Source organism: Hemitrygon akajei, chromosome 25, assembly GCF_048418815.1.
Source record: "Hemitrygon akajei chromosome 25, sHemAka1.3, whole genome shotgun sequence".
Classification (NCBI taxonomy): Eukaryota; Metazoa; Chordata; class Chondrichthyes; order Myliobatiformes; family Dasyatidae; genus Hemitrygon; species Hemitrygon akajei.
In genome coordinates this window covers 27,684,352-27,708,502 of record NC_133148.1, presented here as the reverse complement: position 1 = coordinate 27,708,502, position 24,151 = coordinate 27,684,352, and the positions used below count along the sequence as shown (strand labels likewise).

At 52.9% G+C, this 24,151-nt stretch overlaps 1 protein-coding gene across 2 annotated transcripts; it reads right to left on the bottom strand.

Moving 5' to 3' along the window:
- osgep (O-sialoglycoprotein endopeptidase) lies at positions 1 to 24,050 on the bottom strand. 2 transcript variants are annotated; one of them, XM_073029242.1, is made up of 12 exons: positions 23,885 to 24,050; positions 17,239 to 17,358; positions 16,478 to 16,597; positions 15,720 to 15,895; positions 15,299 to 15,394; positions 13,928 to 13,977; positions 13,617 to 13,695; positions 13,082 to 13,147; positions 10,363 to 10,453; positions 8,833 to 8,908; positions 5,740 to 5,838; positions 1 to 188 (listed from the first exon to the last, which is right to left on the bottom strand). In XM_073029242.1, the coding sequence occupies exons 2-12, from the start codon at positions 17,351 to 17,353 to the stop codon at positions 149 to 151; spliced, it is 1,008 nt and encodes a 335-aa protein (XP_072885343.1). In that variant the 5' UTR covers positions 17,354 to 17,358; positions 23,885 to 24,050; the 3' UTR covers positions 1 to 148. The 2 variants fall into 2 exon arrangements, with proteins under 2 accessions (XP_072885343.1, XP_072885342.1); XM_073029241.1 differs by lacking the exon at positions 23,885 to 24,050 and adding an exon at positions 23,703 to 23,786 and having other exon boundaries at positions 17,239 to 17,362.
- Positions 24,051 to 24,151: the final 101 nt, after the last annotated feature.

Sequence of the window (24,151 nt, the reverse complement as noted above, 5' to 3'; positions counted from 1 at the left end):
TGTTTGGAGCTTTATTTTATTGTTGAAACCGAGCGCAGTCCTGGCCCCCAGCCTCATCCACGCAGACCGGCTGACAGAGAGTGATTTGCATCCTTCGTCGCCTCCCCCCCGCTCACGCGTCGACTTGCCGCTACTTCAGGGCCCGGGGCTACTCCCGCCACGTGACCTTCACCTCATCCGTCCGGTACCTGCCGAGGAACAGCACAGGGTCAAGCAGGCCATTCAGACCCTCTCCTTCATGCCGACCAAGCCGTCAATCCCAGCCCCAGCTACTCACGTTTGGTGGCCACCCATTTCAGTTTGATTCCCCTTTCCCATTCCGACATGTCAGTCCACGGCCTGCTCGATAGTCATGATGAAGCCACACTCAGGTTGGAGGAGCAACACCTTGTATTCCGTCTGGGTAGCCTCCAGCCCGGTGGCAAAGACATCGATTTCTCTAATTTCTGGCAAATACATCTCCTCCCCATTCTTTTTCTATCCCCCCCCATTCTGGTTTTGGTCTCACCTCTTTCTCTTCCCCTCACCCGCCAATCCCACTCCCCTCATTCCCTTCCTCCCATGGCCCACTCTCCTCTCCTATCAGATTCCTTCATCTTCAGCCCTTTACCTCTTCCACCTATCACCTCCCAGCTTCTTACTTCAACCTACCTTCCCCCTCACCTGGTCTCACCTATCACCTCCCAGCTTCTCACATCCCCTCCTCCCCAACCCACCTTCCTACCCCCTCATCATCTCTCCTATCCTTTCTTCCCAGCTTTTTACATCCCCCCTTCCCCAACCCACCTACCCTCCCCCTCACCTAGTCTCACCTATCACCTCCCAGCCTGTACACCTTCCACCCTATTCTGGCCTCTACCCACCTTTCTGTCCAGTCCTGATGAAGGGTCTCGACCCGAAATGTCGACTGTTTATTCCCCTCCATAGTTGCTGCTTGACTCACTGAATCGCTCCAGCATTTTGTGTGTGTGTTGCTCAAGATTTACAGCACCTGCAGAATCTCTGTTCATATGCCCCTCCAAACCTTTCCTATCCATGTACCTGCCCAAGAGCTTGTTAAGCATACCAGTCCGTGAGGAAGGAGTTAAATTTGATTCCCCGCTGGGTAACCTAAAGAGAGCAACGCAAAATGGGAACAACACACAAAGGGAGATCCTGACGAAGGGTCTCAGCCCGAAACGTCGACAGCACTTCTCCCTATAGATGCTGCCCGGCCTGCTGTGTTCCACCAGCATCTTGTGTGTGTTGTTGTTTGAATTTCCAGCATCTGCAGATTTCCTCGTGTTAACACAAAATGGGCGTTTGTACGACGAAATGCTGTCGGTTTGGAATGTGGGAATACCGTTAAGGTCTGCGTGGACACACACCCTTGAAATGAGATACTGGTGAAGAATGTTTTCTTCCTTAATGACCTGCTGCCTCTGTTTTGAGTTATTACCCTCAACCATCAGCTGTGTGCGTACATCTACTGATGCTTCTGGACACATCATCAGGTGTTTCGGGTCTTTCAACATCATACACCCTTCTCCAGGTGACCCAGCCGGGGCTGATCAGACCCCAGCTTGTGTCCAGATGTCTAGCTACACATGACTCCATGACTCCCCTCTCTTGAGCCACAGCCACCTCGAGGCCCTCTCTGCCGCATCGGTGGTACTGCGGATGGCTCTCCTCTTCCTCTCTCCCTCGATGCCCAAATTGCTGTAGGCTCTGGCTAAGGAACGGGCTGCGAATCCCCTACAACCAACTTCCACTGGAAGACACCTTGCTCTCCATCCAGCCTGCTGGCAGTCGCTGACTAGTCCTGCATACCTAGATAGCTTCCTTTCAGAGGCCTCTTCCAAGTGATCTTCCCATGGGACTGTCAGCTCCAGCATCACCACCTGCTCCGTAGACTGAGACACAAGGACGATGAAGACTCTTGAACTGGGGGGGGGGATAACTTCATTCTCCCAATCACTGAACTGTTCCCACAACCAATGGACTCACTTTCAAGGACTCTTCATCTCGTGTTCTTGATATTTATTTATTTATTATCATTGTTAATTCTTTCTTTTTGTAATTGCAAAGTTTGTTGTCTTTTGCAAGCTGGTTGTCTGTCCCGTTGGGCGCTGTCTTTCGCTGATTCTATTACGGTTATTGGATTTATTGAGTATGCCTGCAAGATAATGAATCTCAGGGTTGTATATGGTGATGTATATGTATTTTGATAATAGATTTATTTCAGACTAAACTATGTGCCTAGGCCAAAGGGCGCGAGGAATAAGAAGGAAAGGCTGGAACCTCTACAGGATGGGCAAGTACTGGGCGAAAATTCTGTTGGACTTGTGAAGGGTTCAAAAATCAGCATTTTCTTGGTGCAAATTGGAATCATCCCTAAGGCCGGTTTGCAACAGGTACAGAGACAGAGAGAAGGCTGTCGGATGTCTGACGTTTACTCTGGCGTTATATAGATCTGTTCGCTGACCGATATATTGATCAGTTCGCTGACCAATATATAGATCCATTCGCTGACTGATATATAGATCCATTTGCTTACTGATACATAGATCGGTTCACTGACTGATATATAGATCCACTCACTGATATATAGATCGGTTCACTGACTGATAAAAAACGCTGGAGGATCTCAGAGGCCTGGCAGCATCTAGGAGAAGAGTAGAGTTGATGTTTTGGGCTGAGACCCTTCAGCAGGACTGCAGAAAAGCAGGGAAACAGAAAGCACGCCAAGTGCCTCCATCATCACCCCGTCCAGCTGCGTCACCGATTTCAGAACCGTGTGCTCGTCGCCCTTGTTCTACAACACTCTCCAGGGCCTTACCCATGAACTGAGCATGGGGAAGGCCCTGGTTAAACTGATCAAAATTCCTGGTTAAGTTCCACCTGCCAGTCCTCGACACACTTCCCCAATCGATCTAGACCCTGCTGCAACCTTGGATCACGTTCTTCACTGTCTGCCGCACCACCAGCTTTAGTCGTCTACAAGCCCTCTGGCCAAATTCGGTCAGGACAGTCTCAGTCTGCAAAGCCCCCATTAGCTGAGTGAACTCAAACGATCTGCCAGTCCGAGACTCCATCCCGTGTGCAGCTAAAGGAACGTCTGCTCTAGAGTCTAGAACGGTGAGAGCTGACAACACTGGAACAAGGCCCAGAGGGTAGGTGTCGTGAGGTTCCCGCTGGCGGAAGGCTCTCGACTGGTGGGAAGTGGTTACAAGACTAAGGACGGTCATTCAAAGCTGAGGGATTGGAGGATGGCCCTACGTTGATGCAATCACGAAGAAGGCGGGCCAACAGCTTGTTTGAGGAGATTTGCCACGTCACCAAATATCTGCAGGTGGAGAGCATTCTGATTGGAGGCTCCGATGCCCCGGACCGCAAGAGGCTGCAGAGGGCCATAAGCTGGGCCAGCTCCATCGGGGCCGCACACCTCCCCCAACATCGAGGGCGTCACGGCGGTGTCTCGAGAAAGCATCAGGCACTGGCCATCCGGGACATATCCTCTTCTCATTACTGATAACGTCCTTTCCACATCCACTCTGTCTCGGCCTTTCAACATTCAAAAGGTTTAAATAAGATCCCCCCTTTGTCCTTCTAAATTCCAGTGATTACAGACCCAGAGCCATCAAATGTTCCTCATATGGTAACCCTTTCATTCTTGGAATCATCCTTGTGAACCTCCTCTGGACCCTCTTCAAAGCCAGCACATCTTTTCTTAGGTGAGGGGCCCAAAACTGTTCACGATACTCAAGTTGAGGCCTCACCAGGGCCTTATAAAGCCTCAGCATCACATCCCTGCTCTTGTATTCCAGACCTCTTGAAATGAATGCTAACATGGCATTTGCCTTCCTCACCACCGACTCAACCTGCAAGTTAACCAGGGTGTTCTGCACAAGGACTCCCAAGTCCCTTTGTATCCCAGATTTTTGGATTTTCTCCCTTTAGAAAATCGTCCGCACGTTTATTTCTACTACTAAAATGCGTGAGCATGCATTTTCCGACATTGTATCTCATTTGCCACTTTCTTGCCCATTCTCCTAATCTGTCCAAGTACTTCTGCAGTCTACCTGTTTCCTCAACACTACCTGCCCCTCCACAGAATTAAACGGATGCTGGAGCGTTCTCCACTCCAGAGTGTGGTGGAGGTGGATCATGGTGAGGCGGGTATTTAGGGAGAACGGAGGGAGGTTTGGGCAAGCTGGCACAGAACAGGAGCTGAGGGTTGAGGGGCCGAGTGGCCTGTTCCTGCCCCTGTGCCTCAACCACAAGGCTGCTGAATCCACTTACAGCCTATCAAGTCCGTGCCAACCAGGATGCCAATCTATCTAATCCGATTTGCCAGCACAGGGTCCTTATCTCTCCACTCCCTGACTGCTCATGTGTCTATTAACCTCTGCTAACTGTTGCACAGCATCGTGCAAAAGTCTTAGGCACATATATATAGCCAGGATGCCTAAGGCTTTTGCATAGTACTGTAGTAATTTTATGTATTGCACTGTACTGCTGTCGCAAAAAATTCCAAACTTCACGACTTATGTGAGTGATGATAAACCTGATTCTGGGTCTCTATTGTGGACTGAGGTAGGGAAAGGGGGGCAGGGAGAGGGGAATCATGGTTGGGAAAAGGGGAAGGGAGAGGAGAGGGAGCGGGAAACACCAGACAGACATTCTGTGATGATCAATAAACCGATTGTTTGGAATCAAACGACCTCGCCTGGTGTCTCAGGGCTGGGAGTGTCTGCACCTCCCTCCCGCCCCCCCCCCCCATCCCCTGGCACTCCTTCTCTGCCCCCTGTCCCTCATCCCTCCCTTGGCACTCCACCCTCGCCATTCCCAACATCCTTTGCTCCCGCCAGATTTACAAACTCGCTCTCCGCTCCACGTTGACAAATACAGCACTGTGCAAAAGTTTCAGGCAGCCTAGCTATATATCTGTGCCTAAGACCTTTGCACAGTTCTGTCTCTGTCTCCAACAGCACCCCTGCAGCACAGTCCACCCCTCTCTGTAAAACACTTGACCCGCACATCGCCTTTAAACTAGCCGCCTCTCACCTTAAATACAAAACCCTCCGGTGTTAGATGTTTTTACCCTGGGGTAAAGATACCGGCCATCTACTCTATCTATACCTCCCAAAATTTTATAAAAATTATCAAATCCCTCCTCAGCCTTTAGCACTCCAGAGAAAACCCAAGTTTCTCCAACCTCCCCTTGTAACTCGCTCTCTCTGAGCCAAGTGGTTAAGGCTTTGGGCCGGCAATCTGAAGGTTTTTAGTTCAGCCCCCAGCCGAGGCAGCGTGTGTGTCCTTGAGCAAGGCACTTAACCATTTACAGCCCAGTGGGCAGGACAGGACCTCTTCTGCACCCTCTCCAAAGCCCCCACACCCTTCCTGCAATGGGGTGAGCCCAACCCCGGCATCCCGACTGGATTTTTACCCAGTGTCTGTAAAACCATTTCTCCAACACCCAGACTGACAGTTCACTCTCTCCAGATTCCCGTCGCCCCTCCCCCGCACTCCACAGGGAGGATGTGCAAACTCCACACGGACAGCGCCGGAGGTCGGGATCAAAGCTGCTGGAGCCGAGGTTGTTCGGGTGTTCTGACAGGTGCCAAACTCGTGGGGGATTTGTTGATGAGATTGAGGATGCACTCAATGGGCTGAATCCCATCTAACCGCGTATCACACATCGTCTCGGTGAGAGAATTCCCCGCCGGGGACGGGCGGGCAAGGGAGGCGCGCTTGTACCTCTGAGTGATCCAGGAGTCCTCCAGCGCGGTCACCTGCCCTGCCCGGAACATCTCCCAGCCCGCCTGGGCTATCATGGCACCGTTGTCAATACAGAACCTGTGAAGATCAATGGCAGGCTGAGGCGGACGCAAGGATAGGACGGGACAGAGGAGAGGCACGACAGAGGAACGGTGGCAAACGGGAGTTCGATGTAGATAAATGAGAGGGGTCGGCACTTAGGGAGGACAAACCAGAGTATGACTTGCACAGTGAATGGTAGGGCACCGAGCTGTGTGGTAGAACAAAGGGGTCCATTGGCTCATTGGCCTTCATAAATCAGGGCACTGAGTACCGGAGTTGGGATGTTATCTTAAAGTTGTACAAGACATTGGTGAGGTTTGGAGTATGGTGTGCAGTCCTGGTCAGCTATCTGCAGGAATGATGTCAATAAGACTGAAAAAGTGCTGAGAAAATTGACAGAGATTTTGCCGGGCTTGAGGACCTGAGTTATAGGGAAAGGTTGAATAAATTAGGACTTTATTCTCTGGAGCGTAGAAGATGTTGTACACAAAATTATCAGGGGTAAAGATAGGGTAAATGCAAGCAGGCTTTTTCAACTGAGGTTGGATGAGACTAGAACTAGGGGTCATAGGTTAAGGGTGAAAGGTGAATTATTTAAGGGGATCTGAGGGAGAACTTCACTCACAGGGTGGTGCGCGTATGCAATGAGTGGTGGGTACGGGTTCAATTGTAACATTTTAGAGAAATGTGGATTGTTCCTGAATCATTGAGTGTGTGTCTTCAGGCTCCTGCACCTCTTCCCTAATGGTAGCAATGAGAACAAGGCACGACCTGGGGTCTTTAATGACAGATGCCACCTTTCTGAGGCATCGCTCCTTGAAGACGTCCTGGGTACCATGTAGGTTAGCGCCCGTGATGGAGTTGACTGACTTTACAGCTGTCTTCAGCTTATTTCGATCCTGTGCAATAGCCACTCCCCATACCAGACGGTGATGCAGCCTGTTAGGATGCTCTCCACTGTACACCCGTAGACATTTGCTGGCAGACAAGGTGGTGAAGAAGGCACACAGGATATTAGCTGGGCCAGTGGAATCAGAGTACAGCAAGGAGATAGAGCTTAGTGACGGGGCGTCAATGATGACGACTTTCCCATCAATGTCAACAAAGGAGCTGGTCATTCACTTCAAAGAGGGGCAGTGAGAGGGTTGAGAGCAGAAAGTTCCTGGGCGTGAACGCCACCGACGGTTCCAACCTCACTGGTGTCTCAGCCGAGGAAGTTCAGCCCCATCTCTGCTCTCCCCAGGAGGCTGAAGAAGTTCAGCACGTTTCCGCCGACTCTGACGAAAGCATTCGATCTCGGTGCGCCACGGCTCGGAGTGGCAGCAGCTCCGCCCGTGACCGATCATCACGGGAACCGGCCTCCCCTCCGTGGACTCTGTCTGCACGTCTCAAAGAGTTCAGAGAAACCTACCCCGGACGTTCTCGCTTCTCCCCTCTCTCATCGGGCAGAAGATACAAAACCCTGAAAGCTCATCCCTCCAGGCTCAGCGATGGCTTCTATCCCATTGTTAGCATGAACAGACCTCATATTCAATAAGATGGCAGGCAACCCGGATGATTGTGAAGTGGTTTGTTTTGGTAGGTTAAGTAATATGGCAGAATATAGTATCATTTAATTAAAGACTCTTGGCAGTGTGGAGGATCAGAGGGATCTTTGGGTTTCGAATCCATAGGACTATCAAAGCAGCTGCACAGGTTGACTCTGCGTACGGTGTATTGGTGCGGAATTGAATTTAGGAGCTGAGAGGTAATGTTGTAGCTATATAGGACCCTGGACAGACCCCACTTGGAGTACTGTGCTCAGTTCTGGTCACCTCACTACAGGAAGGATGTGGAAACCATAGAAAGGGTGCAGAGGAGATTTACAAGGATGTTGCCTGGATTGGAGAGCATGCCTTATGAGAATAGGTTGAGTGAACTCGGCCTTTTCTCCTTGGAGTGACAGAGGATGAGAGGTGACCTGATAGAGGTGTATAAGATGATGAGAGGCATTGATCGTGTGGATAGTCAGAGGCTTTTTCCCAGGGCTGAAATGGTTGCCACAAGAGGACACAGGTTTAAGGTGCTGGGGAGTAGGTACAGAGGAGATGTCAAGGGTAAGTTTTTTATGCAGAGAGTGGTGAGTGCGTGGAATGGGCTGCCGGCAATGGTGGTGGAGGCAGATATGATAGGGTCTTTTAAGAAACTTTTAGATAGGTACATGGAGCTTAGAAAAATAGAGGGCTATGGGTAAGCCAAGTAATTTCTGAGGTGGGGACATGTTTGGCACAACTTTGTGGGCCGAAGGGCCTGTATTGTGCCGTAGGTTTTCTATGTTTCTAGATAGATTCTTAGCCTCACAATCTATCTCATTATGGTCTTGTACTTTATTGTTCTCCTCCACTGCACTTTATTTTTGCCAGCTTTTACACTTTATTCTGCACTGTTATAGTTTTAGCACAGTGCACTGTGTAGTAATCAGAACTGTATGAACAGGACGCAAGACAAGTTTCACTATGTCTCGGTACGTGACAATAATAAACCAATTCTAACCAATCTGAGCTGGGAGGTTACAGTATAACCTTTTTAAATGACGGTTAGGCCACAGCAAGAGCTGTATGGACAGTCCTGATCGCCATTCTGTTATTAAGGACTGCAATGGAGAGAATGCAGAGGAGATGCCCCACAAAGGTGCCCGGGTCGGGGTGTCTCAGTGACAAGGGACTGTATTTTGCTTTCCTCAGACCAGAGTTAGAGGCGTGAAAATTAATAACAGGCACGAAGAAAGCAGATAAGAGAATTTTTTCCCCCTTCACCAGAGGTGTTTATAATTAAGACAGAGGTTTAGGTCAGAGAGTGGAGCTGAGGAATGTTTTCAGCTGAGGGTGGGTGGAATCTGCCTGAGGGGGTGGTGGACATAGAGACATCCACAAAGTCATTCAGATGAATCCCCCCCCCCCCCCGAGGCAGAGGGGGCTCCGGACGGTGTGGATGGGTGGTGATACAGATCTGGGCACTGTGTGCGTGCTCTCCCCCTCTCCCACCACTCACCTCTCATCGGTAGCAAAGAGCCGGGCTCCCCTCTGCTCACACATCACCCCCATCATTTCCTGCAAGCGCCGGTTACCTGCAGAAAACCGGAAGGTGCACGTCACACAAACCGACGTCTGAACCTGCCCACACCCACTGCACCCTGGGAATCCGTGCCTCAGCTCAGCCAGGGATTCCCACCGCTCCTCTGAAAAAACCCACTATCTTATAATCCCCCCTCACCCTGAGAGACCTCCTTCTCCACTAACTGTTCCATAAAAATTACCCCAGATCAGAAACTGAAATCTCTGCACGGTGACCTCCTTCTCCACTAACTGTTCCATAAAAATTACCCCAGATCAGAAACTGAAATCTCTGCACGGTGCTCCCGGTGTGGGTCTGACCCAGGGATAGGGAGACGGGAACTGTGCACGGTGACCTCCTTCACCACTAACTGTTCCATAAAAATTACCCCAGATCAGAAACTGAAATCTCTGCACGGTGACCTCCTTCACCACTAACTGTTCCATAAAAATTACCCCAGATCAGAAACTGAAATCTGTGCACGGTGCTCCTGGTGTGGGTCTGACCCAGGGATAGGGAGACGGGAACTGTGCACGGTGCTCCCGGTGTGGCTCTGACCCAGGGATAGGGAGACGGGAACTGTGCACGGTGCTCCCGGTGTGGGTCTGACCCAGGGATAGGGAGACAGGAACTGCGCACGGTGCTCCCGGTGTGGGTCTGACCCAGGGATAGGGAGACAGGAACTGTGCACGGTGCTCCCGGTGTGGGTCTGACCCAGGGGTACAGAGACAGGAACTGTGCACGGTGCTCCCGGTGTGGGTCTGACCCAGGGATAGGGAGAAGGGAACTGTGCACGGTGCTCCCGGTGTGGGTCTGACCCAGGGGTACAGAGACAGGAACTGTGCACGGTGCTCCCGGTGTGGGTCTGACCCAGGGGTACAGAGACAGGAACTGTGCACGGTGCTCCCGGTGTGGGTCTGACCCAGGGATACGGAGACGGGAACTGTGCACGGTGCTCCCGGTGTGGGTCTGACCCAGGGGTACAGAGACAGGAACTGTGCACGGTGCTTCCGGTGTGGGTCTGACCCAGGGATACGGAGACGGGAACTGTGCACGGTGCTCCCGGTGTGGGTCTGACCCAGGGATACGGAGATGGGAACTGTGCACGGTGACCTCCTTCTCCACTAACTGTTCCATAAAAATTACCCCAGATTAGAAACTGAAATCTCTGCACGGTGACCTCCTTCGCCACTAACTGTTCCATAAAAATTACCCCAGATTAGAAACTGAAATCTGTGCACGGTGACCTCCTTCTCCACTAACTGTTCCACAGAAATTACCGCAGATTAGAAACTGAAATCTGTGCACGGTGCTCCCGGTGTGGGTCTGACCCAGGGATAGGGAGACAGGAACTGTGCACGATGCTCCCAATGTGGGTCTGACCCAGGGATACAGAGACAGGAACTGTACACGGTGCTCCCAGTGTGTGTCTGACGTGGCCCTGCCCCGTTACCCTGACACACTTACATCCTACCCCTCCAACGATGAGCACCTCCTCTGATCCACAATGTGCCATTGCCCTCTCAGTCGTCTCCACCAACATCGCAAAGACAGTTTCCTGAAAGCATATGGTCACCTTCACGTCAGTTCACCAGTTAATGCAGCCACCCCTCAATATCCCCAGCTCGACAGTTTAACCAGGTAGTGCCTCAGTGTTCCTCTGTTCCTCGACACTCCCCACCATTCAGTGTCCTACCCTCAAACACCAAGGTCCCCTGTCCCTTGACACCCCTCACCATTCACAGTGTGTGTCCTACCCTCGTACACCGAGGTCCCTCTGTTCCTCGACACTCCCCACCATTCACAGTGTGTGTCCTACCCTTGTACACCAAGGTCCCTCTGTCCCTCAACACTCCCCACCATTCACAGTGTGTGTCCTACCCTCGTACACCGAGGTCCCTCTGTTCCTCGACACTCCCCACCGTTCACAGTGTGTGTCCTACCCTTGTACACCGAGGTCCCTCTGTCCCTTGACACTCCCCCATCATTCACAGTGTGTTCTACCCTTGTACACCGAGGTCCCTCTGTCCCTCGACACTCCCCACCATTCACAGTGTGTTCTACCCTTGTACACCGAGGTCCCCTGTCCCTCAACACTCCACACCATTCACAGTGTGTTCTACCCTTGTACACCGAGGTCCCCCTGTCCCTCGACACCCCCCACCATTCACAGTGTGTGTCCTACCCTCGTACACCGAGGTCCCCCTGTCCCTCGACACTCCACACCATTCAGTGTCCTACCCTCAAACACCAAGGTCCCCTGTCCCTCGACACCCCTCACCATTCACAGTGTGTGTCCTACCCTCGTACACCGAGGTCCCTCTGTTCCTCGACACTCCCCACCATTCACAGTGTGTTCTACCCTTGTACACCGCGGTCCCTCTGTCCCTCCACACTCCCCACCGTTCACAGTGTGTGTCCTACCCTTGTACACCAAGGTCCCTCTGACCCTCAACACTCCCCACCATTCACAGTGTGTGTCCTACCCTCGTACACCGAGGTCCCCCTGTCCCTCGACACTCCACACCATTCACAGTGTGTGTCCTGCCCTCATACACCGAGGTCCCTCTGTTCCTCGACACTCCCCACCATTCACAGTGTATGTCCTACCCTCGTACACCGAGGTCCCCCTGTCCCTCGACACCCCCCACCATTCACAGTGTGTGTCCTACCCTCGTACACCGAGGTCCCCCTGTCCCTCGACACCCCCCACCATTCACAGTGTGTCCTACCCTCGTACACCGAGGTCCCCCTGTCCCTCGACACTCCACACCATTCACAGTGTGTGTCCTGCCCTCGTACACCGAGGTCCCCCTGTTCCTCGACACTCCCCACCATTCACAGTGTATGTCCTACCCTCGTACACCGAGGTCCCTCTGTTCCTCGACACTCCCCACCATTCACAGTGTATGTCCTACCCTCGTACACCGAGGTCCCTCTGTTCCTCGACACTCCCCACCATTCACAGTGTGTGTCCTGCCCTCATACACCGAGGTCCCTCTGTTCCTCGACACTCCCCACCATTCACAGTGTGTGTCCTGCCCTCATACACCGAGGTCCCTCTGTTCCTCGACACTCCCCACCATTCACAGTGTGTGTCCTGCCCTCATACACCGAGGTCCCTCTGTTCCTCGACACTCCCCACCATTCACAGTGTATGTCCTACCCTCGTACACCGAGGTCCCCCTGTCCCTCGACACTCCCCACCATTCACAGTGTGTGTCCTGCCCTCATACACCGAGGTCCCTCTGTTCCTCGACACTCCCCACCATTCACAGTGTATGTCCTACCCTCGTACACCGAGGTCCCCCTGTCCCTCGACACTCCACACCATTCAGTGTGTCCTACCCTCGTACACCGAGGTCCCTTTGCTCACTTATCAGCAATAATTTCCCTTCTAATGCTACCTTACCCTCCAACGTCTGAAGACTGTCGAGGAGGACCCGTTCAGATGAGGGAATATGACACAGGGTGTCACATTGTCACCGATCTCCGACCCTGCCCATGGCTATCCCAATCACCTGACCCTTGTTCCGTGGCTCCATTCCACTGGACAGTACGGGGGTACAGCGGGTAGTGCTACCGCCTCAGACCTGATCCTGACCTCCACCGCTGTCTGTGTGGAGTTTGCTGACTCTCCCAGTGGATTTCCCCAGGATTCTCCGTCTCTCACGTCCCACCGATGCGTGGGATCAGTGGGCTAATTGGCCGCTGTTCTGGAGTCACAGAGGCATACATTATGGTAACAGGAGATCCGGCCCATCCATCCATGCTAGCACAGTGCCCACCCAAGCTCTGGACCACATTTGGAGCCCTTGTTTAATGGCACTGGCCCGCAGCATAATGAAGTTCGGGAACACTGCCCTCAAGTTTTCCCGTCCATGACTGTCCAAGTGAGTTGTTAATGTACCTGCCTCAACCACTTCCTCTGGCAGCTCCTTCCATCTGCGGGCCACCCTCTGGGTAGTGAAATTGTCCCTCAGGTCCCTTCTAAATCTCTCCCCTCTCACGCCAACTCACAGCCAGAACCGGACACGATATCTCGAGACTGGTCCCACCAGTGTATGGCGGGGGGAAAGACGAGGGGAGTGTGCAGAGAATGAAATGAGATCGGCGGCTCGAGGGGCCGAGGGGCCCGTTTCTACGGCTGAGACTCTGTGACCCGAGCTCGGCGCGCCCTCCGTACCTGCAGGGAGTAGCAGAGATCCTCGGCCGTACATTTCCCAGACGCCATCATCGTCACAGCAACGTCCTGAAACAGAAAAAAGGCAAGTCCCACATACCTACAGACCCAGCCATCCAGCGGCCGAGCACCCCGAACGGAGAGGGACAGGGGGTGGGGACGGAGCAAGGGGGAGTGGGAGGGGTGGAGAGGAGGAGGGAGACAGATAGAGAGAGAGAGATGGAAGGAGGGGTACGAGAGGGGAGAGAGGGGGACAGGGGAGGGAGATGGAGGGGGGAAAAGAGGGAGAGATATGGGGGGATGGAGGAAACAACGAGGGAGTCGGAGAGGGGGAGGGGGATGGAGAAGAGGGCAAGGAAGACAGAGGGGGGCTACAGAGAGAGGGGGTGGGGATGGAAAGGGGGAGAGGGGGAAGAGAGTGAGGCAGACGGGGGTCTGAAAGGGGTTGAGGACAGAGAAGGGGTAGAGATGGAGAGGGACAGAGTAGTGAGAACGTAGAGAGGGAGGGGACGGACACTCTGGAGCCTGAGATTCCCACCTCGATGTGAGACAGAATTCCCGAGAAGGAGACGTCCATTCCCTTCACTGTGTAGGGCAGATCGACGAAGACCCTTCCCCTGAAATGAAGCAGAGAGTCCATGAGAGGGGCGGGGGTCCTGTGAGATACAGGTCAGAGTCAGTGTTTGTGTGTGTGTGTGTGTGTGGGGGGGGGGGGGAACAGGGTGTGTCACTGTCTCAGTATGTGTTGGGGAGGATACGTTGGGGGGTGTGGGGAACTTGAGGAGGGGTGTTTCAGGTGTAATCTCCCCCCACGGGGTGGGGAAGTCTGTCTCAGCGCCCGGTCCTCACCGCTTGGCCATCTGTTCGATGTTGTATCCCGGGCTCGGGTCGTTGGAGATCTGTAGAGACAGCAGACGTCACCGAGTTACCTCAAGCACGGTCGTAAAGTGTGGTTCCCTCCTCCCCTCAGAGCTGCAAACCCTCCTCTCTCCCATCTCATTCTCCACACCCTTCTCCCTCCTCCCCATAACCTCATATCCTCCTCCCTCCTCCTCATAAACTCAAACCCTCATCCTTCCTTCTCATAATCTCAAACACTCCTCCTCCTCCCTCACAACCTCAAACACTCCACCCCTCCCCTTAACCTCATACCCTCCCACTCCCTCCTTCATTACCTCAAACTTTCTTCCCTCCAGAACTTCAAACCCTCCTCCCTCCTCCTAACCTCAAATCCTTCTCCTCCCTCCATAATATCAAACCCTCCTCCCCATTACCTCAAACCCTACCTCCTTCCTCATCTCAAAGCCTCCTCCCTCCTCTTCCTCCTCCATAACCTCAAACCCTCCTCCCTCTTCCTAACCTCACACCCTTCTCCTCCCTTCATAACCCTCCCTCCCCCTCATAACCTCAAACCCTCCTCCTCACTCATAAGTTCAAATCCTCCTCCCTTCTCATAACCTCAACCCTCCTGCCCATAACCTCAAACCCTCCTACCTCCTCACTCATAAACTCAAATCCTCCTCCCCTCATAACCTCAAACCCTCCTTCCTCCTCCTAACCTCAAACCCTTCTCTTCCCTCCATAACCCTCCTCCCTCCCCCTCATAAGCTCAAACTCAACCTCCTTCCGCATCTCAATCCCTCCTCTTCCTCCTCCATAACATCGTCCTTGTCCTCCCTCCTCCTCCCTCCCCTCTCCCCACCTTACAGCATTAAGTCCTGCTTCCTCCTCTTTCTCCCATCCTACCCCGCCCTGCACCCTCCTCACCACATTGGAATCGTCATCCTGGTCCCTCCTCCCGCTCCCTCAGGACCTCCCTGTGAACCTCCCTCACTCCTCCCTCCAAGGTCCAACGTGCCCGTGCTCCTGCAACGAGTGGCTTTTCCCTTGTACCAACCCAACAATAACCCGTGCTTAAACGCGAGACCGCCCACCATCGGGGTAAACGGAGGGGCAGTGTAGAGGGGCAAGGGTCCGTCCGCAGGGGAGAGGGAGAGAGGGAGGGGGTTTCCCTGGGGAGGGAGGAGGAGGAGGAGGAACGAGGGAGGGGGTGAAGGGGAGCGGTAGGAGGAGGGAAGGGGAAGGTGGAGGAGGGGAGGGGAGAGGGGATGGTGGAGGATGGGATGGGGAGAGGGGATGATGGGGGAGAGAAGGGGGGATGGTGGAGGAGGTCCCTGGGGGTGGTTTCTGCGTGGGTCTGCCCCCGACATACAAACGCACCTTGAGTACCCGGGCAAACCGATCCAGGCAGTTGCCCACCGCGATATCAATCGTCTCCCCAAAGATCCGGTACCGCTGCTCGGAGTAGGCGATGACCTGGAGTACAGGGGGAGGGGAGGGGTGATCACAGTTCCCCAGCACCAGCTCGTCCAGTGTGTCTCCCCTCCCCATCAACCTCAATCTGTCTCCTCCCCCCCACCTCCTTAGTCTGTTCCTTCTCCCCAGTCTGTCTGTCCCCCCCTGACTCCTGCATTTCCCCCTCCCCAACCTCTTCAATGTGTCCCTCTGAATCCCTGTGATTCCCCCTCCCAACTTCCTCAGCATATGCCATCACCTGATTGTTCCCCAGCCTCCCCGACACCCTTGGTGCGCCACCCCCGTGACCCCTGTGACACCGTGACCCCTGACCCTCGCTGGGTACCTGTGTGTTACCGCCACTGACGTACAGGACAGTGGGATTGGAGGCTCCTGTGATCAACCTGCCCATCTCGATGTGCCCGACGCAGTGATTCACCCCCAGGAGGGGCCGCTTCCATAACTGGGACAAGGTGCGGGCCACGATCGCCACGCAAACCAGGGGGGCCCCCATCCCTGGCCCTGTCACGGACAAAGAGCACCTCAGATCAATGGGAATGTTCCAGACAAGACCCCACATTCGCACACCCAACACTTTGTCACAAGCCAACACAACACCCACCATCCCCAGATCTGAAACATCCCGAGCATTGTATCTTCCAACAAATTCACCCCACCAATCACAATCCATCGTCCACATCCACCAATCACAGTCCGTCACCCACTCTTCACCAATCATAGTCCGCCACCCACTCCTCACCAATCACAGTCCACAACCCACTCCCCACCAATCACAGTCTGTCACCCACTCCTCACCAATCACAGTCCACAACCCACTCCCCACCAATCGCAGTGTCACCCACTCCTCATGAATCACAGTCCATCACCCACTCTGCACCAATCACAGTCTGTCATCCATTCCACACCAATCACAGTCTCTCGTCCATTCTCCATCAATCATTGCTCACATACAGTCCCTGCCAATTATGGCCCAGCCTGCCCACCTCCCCACCAATCACAACCCTCCGTCGACTCTGCACCAATCACAGCTCACCACCCACTCCACTGCATGGACCACTGTGTTCACAACTTTTGCCCCTTTACCTTTGGTATAAGCCACACAGTCGATGTCCTCTGGCGTGATGCCTGCCTGGTCCAAGGCTTCTCTCGTGAGATCGAGCACGCACTGCCGGTGATGTTTAGCTGTGTCCCTCGGGAGAAAACCTTCAACAAATCAGAACACTTTATCCAGCCTGTAACCCACTCCCGGGCATCTGTTATTCTATAAATAAACCCCTGAACCCCTGGATCAGATCCCAGTCTGTAATCTACTCCCAGTGATCTGTTATTCTACATATAAATCCCTGGATCAGATCCCAGCCTGTACCCCACTCCCAGGGATCTGTTATTCTATATTTAAACCCCCTGAACCCCTGGATCAGATCCCAGCCTGTAACCCACTCCCGGGCATCTGTTATTCTATATATAAACCCCTGAACCCCTGGATCAGATCCCAGCCTGTAACCCACTCCCGGGCATCTGTTATTCTATATATAAACCCCTGAACCCCTGGATCAGATCCCAGCCTGTAACCCACTCCCGGGGATCTGTTATTCTACATATAAATCCCTGGATCAGATCCCAGCCTGTACGCCATTCCCGGAGATTGTTTATTCTATATATAAACCTCTCGAACCTTTGTATTGTGTCCCAGCTTTTTTGGGGATCTCTTACTCTGGGTATAAACCTCCCGGATCCCCTAGACCCAATTCCAAGCTGTAAAGGGGCATTCTCTCTACAAACCCCCCGGAAACCTCCTCTGGGAGCCTGCCGTCAGCCCAGATTTGCAGCTGGCTGTTGCCTACCTTGTCCCGGGGGTGTGATGTACGTCCTCCTTGGGTTGGAGAGCACCTTGCCATCTTTGATGATCCCAACGCCTATCTTGTTGGCACTCCCCTCGAACCCGATCACAACTGTCATGGTGACTGCCTGGACAGCAACAGTATTGGTGAAGGAAAGGTTAGTGCACCTCTCTTTTTTTCATTGTCCTTTGTCTGAGTTATTCCTCGTTGCTGGTCAGAGCTGTCACGGTCATACAGCTCGAAAACAGGCCCTTCAGCCATGCCCAGTGAGTTCGTCCCACCTCCCCGCGTTTAGCTCATCGCCCTCTAAACCCCTCCTATCCACAGCTAGATGGCTTTCCAATCTTGAACTGCCCTCCTCACCCACCATTCCTGGCAGGTCATCCCAAATACGCACCACCCTCTGGGCGAAGAAGTTGCCCTATGTCCCTTTTAAACTTCTCACCCCTGATCTTCCACCTTTCCCCACTTGTTCTTACTAACCCTTCTCCCTGGGAGAAATACTCTGAGTTTCAACCTAAGACCCTCATGACCTTATCTACCTCTGTCATTCTATACATAAACCTCCAGATCCGCTGGATAATGTCCCAGTCTGTAATCCACTCCTGGGGAGCTGTTTCTAGCTGTTTCAATCTCCTACATTCCGGGGAATAAAGTCCTGGTCTGTATCACCTCTCCCTCAGGCCCCTGGGGATCTGTTACTCTAGGTCAGGGGTTCCCACCTCCTACGTGCCAGGGAATAAAGTCCTGGTCTATATCACCTCTCCCTCAGGCCCCTGGGGATCTGTTATTCTAGGTCAGGGGTTCCCACCTCCTACGTGCCAGGGAATAAAGTCCTGGTCTATATCACCTCTCCCTCAGGCCCTTGGGGATCTGTTACTCTAGGTCAGGGGTTCCCACCTCCTACGTGCCAGGGAATAAAGTTCTGGTCTAAAGCCCTCTCCTTGTAACTCGGTACCCCAAGTCCAGGCAACATGTCAGTAAATCTTTTCTGCACACTTTCCTACAGCAGGGTGATCAAAACTGCATACAATTCTCCGAGTGCAGCCTCGCCAACAACTTGTACAACTGCAGTGTAGCGTCCCAACTCCTGTACACACAGACCTGGCCCATCTCTGCCGAACAGCCTCTCTGTAACGATAATGGAAGATCCCGCAGGCCTGCTTCCCTTGTTTTGTGTTGCGACAGGTGGCGGGGAAGCCGCATAGCCTCGGCTAGAGCGAGGACTAGGCCCCAAGTCGCGGGCTTGGCTGCTGCAGCAGCAGTCCGGAGAGGAAACGCTGGCCGTGGTGCAGTAGGGGCTGGCCTCTCCCGGTGCTGCCCTCCAGTGCTCGATCGGCGGAATGACAGGCTGGATTGCAGCGGCAAGAACTGCACCATCAATTTGTGGGGCACGTCGCTCAGGGTCTTGGGCTACGTATGTGGTTTTTTTTGCTCTCTATTTTGAATGTGCTGTGCATGATTTGCACCTTGGCCCCTACAGGAACGCTGTTTCGTTCTGCCGTATCCATGTCTGGTTCGATGATAATTAAACTCGATTTGATTTACTACCCCTCACACACCTCGGCATACGTATTGAGAGACAGCAGGCCGTGACACAGCCCTGCCACTGCTTCACAGTTCCAGTGACCCGAGTTCGATCCCAGCCTCCGACGCTGTCCGTGTGGAGTTTGCATGCTCTCCCTGCCCACTCCAGTTTCCTCTCACATCCTAATGCTCCGCTGGATAGATTGACCAACGTAAGTTGCCCCCTAGCACCTTAGGCGACATTGTAGCGTCAAGGTTAGCGCAACACTTTACCGCGCCTGTTGTAAAATCAGGGTTCAATTCCCACCGCTGCCTGTAAGGAGTTTGAACGTTCTCTCCCGTGACCGCATGGGTTTTCTCCGAGTGCTCCGGTTTCCTCCCACAGTCCAAAGAACGAACAAATCGGGTTAGTGATCTGTGGGCATGCTATGTTGGCACTGGAAGCATGGCAACGCTTGCGGGCTGCCCGGCACGATCCTCGCGGATTTGATTTGGAGCAAGACGGCTCATTTCACTGTATGTTTCAATTCCATGTACACGTGACAAATAACGCTAATTTTTAAGAGTGTGTGGGTGGGGCAGTTGAATTAGCGTAAAATGGCCAGCATAGACTCAATGGGCCGAAGAGACTACTTCAATTATTCTAATGCCCCCCAGAATCTTTTTGGTTAATTAATACACAATTACCCTCTGCAATGTTTATCTCCCACCACCTTAATTCCCTCAGTGATCCACCCTCCGGTTGAGAAGGCGCTGCTGTTCGTGAACTCGTCCCCGCCTCAGTGGGGACCTTAAAGCTTTCGGCAGACGTACAGTACGGGGGAGATCATTCTAACTGGTCGCATCACAGCCTGGTGTGGAGTCTCCGATGCACAGGATCGCAAGAGACCGCAGAGGGTTGCGGACTCAAACGGCTTCACCACGGCCACAGCCCTCCCCGCCATCTTCAAGAGGCGATGCCTCGAGAAGCCGGAATCCATCGCTGTCCGGAACATGCCCTCAACCTGTTACCACCATCGGGGAGGGGGGTACAGAAACTCCAGACCCATACTCAACAATCCAAGAACAGTTTGTTCCCCTCTGCAATCAGATCACCCTGTGGAAATGCAAATATAAATAAATAGCAATAAACAACGAGATGAAGAGTCCTTAAGATGAGATCATTTGTTGTGGGAACACTTCAATGATGGGGCAAGTGAGTGTAATTATACCTTTTTGTTCAAGAGCCTGATGGCCGAGGGGTAGTAACTGTTCCTGAAGCTGGTGCGGTGAGTCCTGCATAGTTCGTTAAAAATGGCACCATAGACTGGGTGGTGAAGAGGGCATTTGGCACGTTGGCCTTCAGGGCACTGAGTACAGGAGTTGTGAAGTTAATCGGCAGTTGCACAAGACATTGCTGCAGCCTCACTCGCAGTATCGTGTACAGGTTATAGGAAACAGTGAGGAAAATAATTACCAGGAGGAATGAGTTATACGGAGAGGTTACGCAGACCAGGACTTCACTTCCCTGGGACGTCGGAGATCGAGGGGTGACCTGACAGAAGGTCATGATGAGCACAGACAGGGCGAAGGCATGTCCCCCCACGGAGGGTACGCTAACAACAGTGCCAAGCTTTAAGGTCAGAGGTGAGAGATTTAAAAGGGGCTTTGTGGGCAGCTTATTCGCGCAGAGGGTGGTGCGCACTTGGGACGAGCTGCCAGTAACACTGGCTGAGTCGGGCACATTGGCAACATCTAGAAGCCCTCCAGACAGGTCCGTGGGTAGTTGAGGTTTGGAGGACTGTGGGCCAAACACGGGCAGAAGCGACGAGCTCACTGCCCCACGAAATCGGTACTGATGACCCCAACTCATGTTCTCAGCATTGTTTTTATTTGTACACTTTTTTTCATTTTGTGCGTAAGTTTGTCAACCTCTGTCTGCTTACATAGTTTTAAATAAAATTCTACTGAGTTTAAATTTTTTCCTGTAAATGCCAGCAAGAAAATTAATCTCAAGGTAGTATTTGGTAACGTACACATAGTGTACTTAAATAATAAATTTGCTTTGAACTTTGAGCCAAAGCACCTGTTTCTATTCTGCAAACACGAGGAAATCTGCAGATGCTGTAAATTCAAACACACAAAATGCTGGTGAAACGCAGCAGGCCAGGCAGCATCTATAGGGAGAAGCACTGTCGACGTTTCGGGCTGAGACCCTTCGTCAGGACTAACCGAAAGGAAAGATAGTAAGAGATTTGAAAGTAGTGGGGGGAGGGGGAAATGCGAAATGATAGGAGAAGACCGGAGGGGGTGGGATGAAGCTAAGAGCTGGAAAGGTGATTGGCGAAAGTGATAGAGCTGGAGAAGGGAAAGGATCATGGGACGGGAGGCCTCGGGAGAAAGAAGGGACACCAGAGGGAGATGGAGAACAGGCAAACAAATGGGGTAAGAAGGATAGAGTCTCGGCCCGAAACGTCGACAGCGCTTCTCCCTATAGATGCTGCCTGGCCTGCTGTGTTCCACCAGCATTTTGTGTTTCTATTCTGTATGACTTTAAACGTGAGGCGCTGCACTTTTGGAGACCGAATGCACAGGATGGAGGGGTCTCAGGCTCCACGCCCATAGCTTTCTGAAGCGGCCACGCAGGTCCAGAGCGTGGCAAAGAAGGCATTCAGCACGCGTGCCTTTGTTAGTCGAGGCACTGAATTCCTGAGTCGGGAAGTTACGTTGCTGCTTTATAAAGCTCCGGTCAGACGTATTCCACTCAGTTCTGGCCAGCCCATTACGGGAAGACGCGGAGGCATTAGAAAGGGCGCCAACCTCTGACATCCCACCTATACTTCCCTCCAATCGCCGTAAAATTGTGCTCCTTTGTAACCCTAGGAAAAGGTGTTGGCTGTGCACTCTATCTATGCCTCTCATAACCCTCTGTACCTCTATAAAGTCACCTCTTTCACTCCAGAAAAAAAAGCCCTGGCTCACTCAACCTCTCCTCATAAGACACGCTCTCTAATCCAGGCAGCATCCGGGTGAATCTCCTCTGCACCCTCTCCAAATCTTCCATACCCTTCCCATAACATTAAGAGGAATAGCTAGAGTGGACAGCCAGCGCCTCTTCCCCAGGGCACCACTGCTCAGAATAAGAGGACATGGCTTTAAGGTAAGGGGAGGGAAGTTCAAGGGGGATATTAGAGGAAGGTTTTTCACTCAGAGAGTGGTTGGTGTGTGGAATGCACTGCCTGAGTCAGTGGTGGAGGCAGATACACTAGTGAAGTTTAAGAGACTACTAGACAGGTATATGGGGGAATTTAAGGTGGGGGGTATATGGGGAGGCAGGGTTTAAGGGTCGGCACAACATTGTGGGCCGAAGGGCCTGTACTGTGCTGTACTATTCTATGTTCTATAACAAGGGGACCAGAACTGAGCACAATATCCCAGAAGGAGGGTCTCGGTCCAAAACGTCGACTGTTCATTCATTCTCACAGATGCTGCCCGACCTGCTGATGCCCTCCAGCGTTTTGAGTGTGTTGCTCTGGATTTCCAGCATCTGCAGACACTCCTGCATTTACAATATTCCAAGTGCAGTCTAACCGGAGTTTTATAGAGCTGCAGCATTACCTCAAGGCTCCTGGACTCAAACCCCCCCCACTGACTAGGGTTAGGCTTAACACAATGTTTTTACCGCTCCAACAACCCGGGTTCAATTCACGCCGCTGTCCGAAAGGAATTTGTACGTGGGGGTTTCCTCCGGGGAACTCCAGTTTCCTCCCACGTCCCAAAGACGTGCGGGTTAGGGTTAGAAATTTGCAGGCATGCCATATGATGCTGCTGGAAGCACGATGGGACTTGCGGGCTGCCCCCAGCACATGCTTTGACTGCGTTGGTATCGACACAAAACGACAAATAAAGCTAATCTTTAATGAAAGCCGACACACCACAAACCTTCTTAGCCACCCTATCAAATTGCAGGACAACCTAAGCTGTCTCGAAGATCTCTCCGTTCCTCCACACTGCTCAGAATCTTCCCACTAACTCCGCCTTCCAAAGCTTTGAAGTTTGCTGACCAGGCCAATGTCATCGGCCGAGTCAAAGGTGGTGAAGAATCAGTACGTATGAGGAAGACCGGAAACCTGGCTGAGGGGAGCCACAACAACAACCTCCGACTCAGTGTCAGCAAGGCCAAGAGTCTGATACTGACTTCAGGAGGAGCAAACCAGGGGTCCATCAGCCAGTCCTCATCGGAGGGATCTGAGGTGGAGAGGGTCAGCAACTTTAAATTCCTTGTCAGGGGACCTGTCCTGGGCCCAGCACGCAAGTCTAATTACGAAGAAAGCACAGCAGCGCCTCAGCTTCCACAGAGGTTTGCGAAGATGCAGCACGACATCAGAAACTTCCAAAAACTTCTGTGGCGAAGAGCATATTGACTGGCTGCATCACCGCCTGGCATGGAAACACCAAATCCCTTGAACGGAAAATCCTACGAAACAAGTTGATGGCCGGGCCCATCCTGAGACAAGCACTCCCCACCACTGAGCACATCTACGTGAAACGCTGTCCCAGGAAGGCAGCATCCATCATCAGGGACGCCCACCACCCAGGACGTGCTCTCTTCTTGCTGCTGTCATCAGGAAGAAGGTACAGGAGCCTCAGGACTCCGAACACCAGCTTCAGGAACAGTTACTACCCCTCAACCATCAGGCTCCTGAACCAAAGGGGGGGGTAACTTCACAAGTCCCATCACTGAAATGTTTCCACAAACAATGGACTCACTTTCAAGGACTTTTCATCGATATTTATTGCTTATTTATTTATTATTATTAATCCTTTCGTATTTGCACAGTTTGTTGTCTTCTTGCACTCCGGTTGAACGCCTTTGTTGGGCGGCCTTTCATGGATACGGAGTATGGCCGCAGGAAAATGAATCTATGCTGACACGTATGTTCTTTGATAATAAGTCTTACTTTGAAGGGAATTACTTCACGCTTTACCCCATCCGCGGAGGCTGTCAGACCAGCACATGGTTGAGCAGGCAGAAGCGATTCAGGGTTATTCGCCACCATGCTCCGCCCCGCTCTTTCTCCCAACCCCTTCGACCCCTTCCCCGGTCCCCCCGCCGCGAACACTCGGCCCGACGCCCCGTTACTTGCCGACCACGCTGCGGCTTGGCTTCCGCCGCTCGTACTTCCGGCTGACACGGACCGAAACTTCCGATACCGGGGAGCAGTTGTCAGTGGAGGACCGCGGGGGAGCGGGGAGTGTCGGTGGAGGACCGCGGGGGAGCGGGGGCAGTGTCGGTGGAGGACCGCGGGGGAGCGGGGCAGTGTCGGTGGAGGACCGCGGGGGAGCGGGGCAGTGTTGGTGGAGGACCGCGGGGGAGCGGGGCAGTGTCGGTGGAGGACCGCGGGGGAGC

What these genes read in the sequence shown, in the direction of transcription:
- osgep (XM_073029242.1), bottom strand. Translation starts at nt 17,353, where the DNA reads ATGACAGTTGTGATCGGGTTCGAGGGGAGTGCCAACAAGATAGGCGTT. An exon ending in CATCGTTGGAGGGGTAGGAT is followed by an intron (nt 8,909 to 10,362) that starts GTAAGTGTGTCA and finishes GGTTTTCTGCAG; the next exon opens with GTAACCGGCGCTTGCAGGAA. An exon ending in CTCTTTGCTACCGATGAGAG is followed by an intron (nt 5,839 to 8,832) that starts GTGAGTGGTGGG and finishes TGATCTTCACAG; the next exon opens with GTTCTGTATTGACAACGGTG.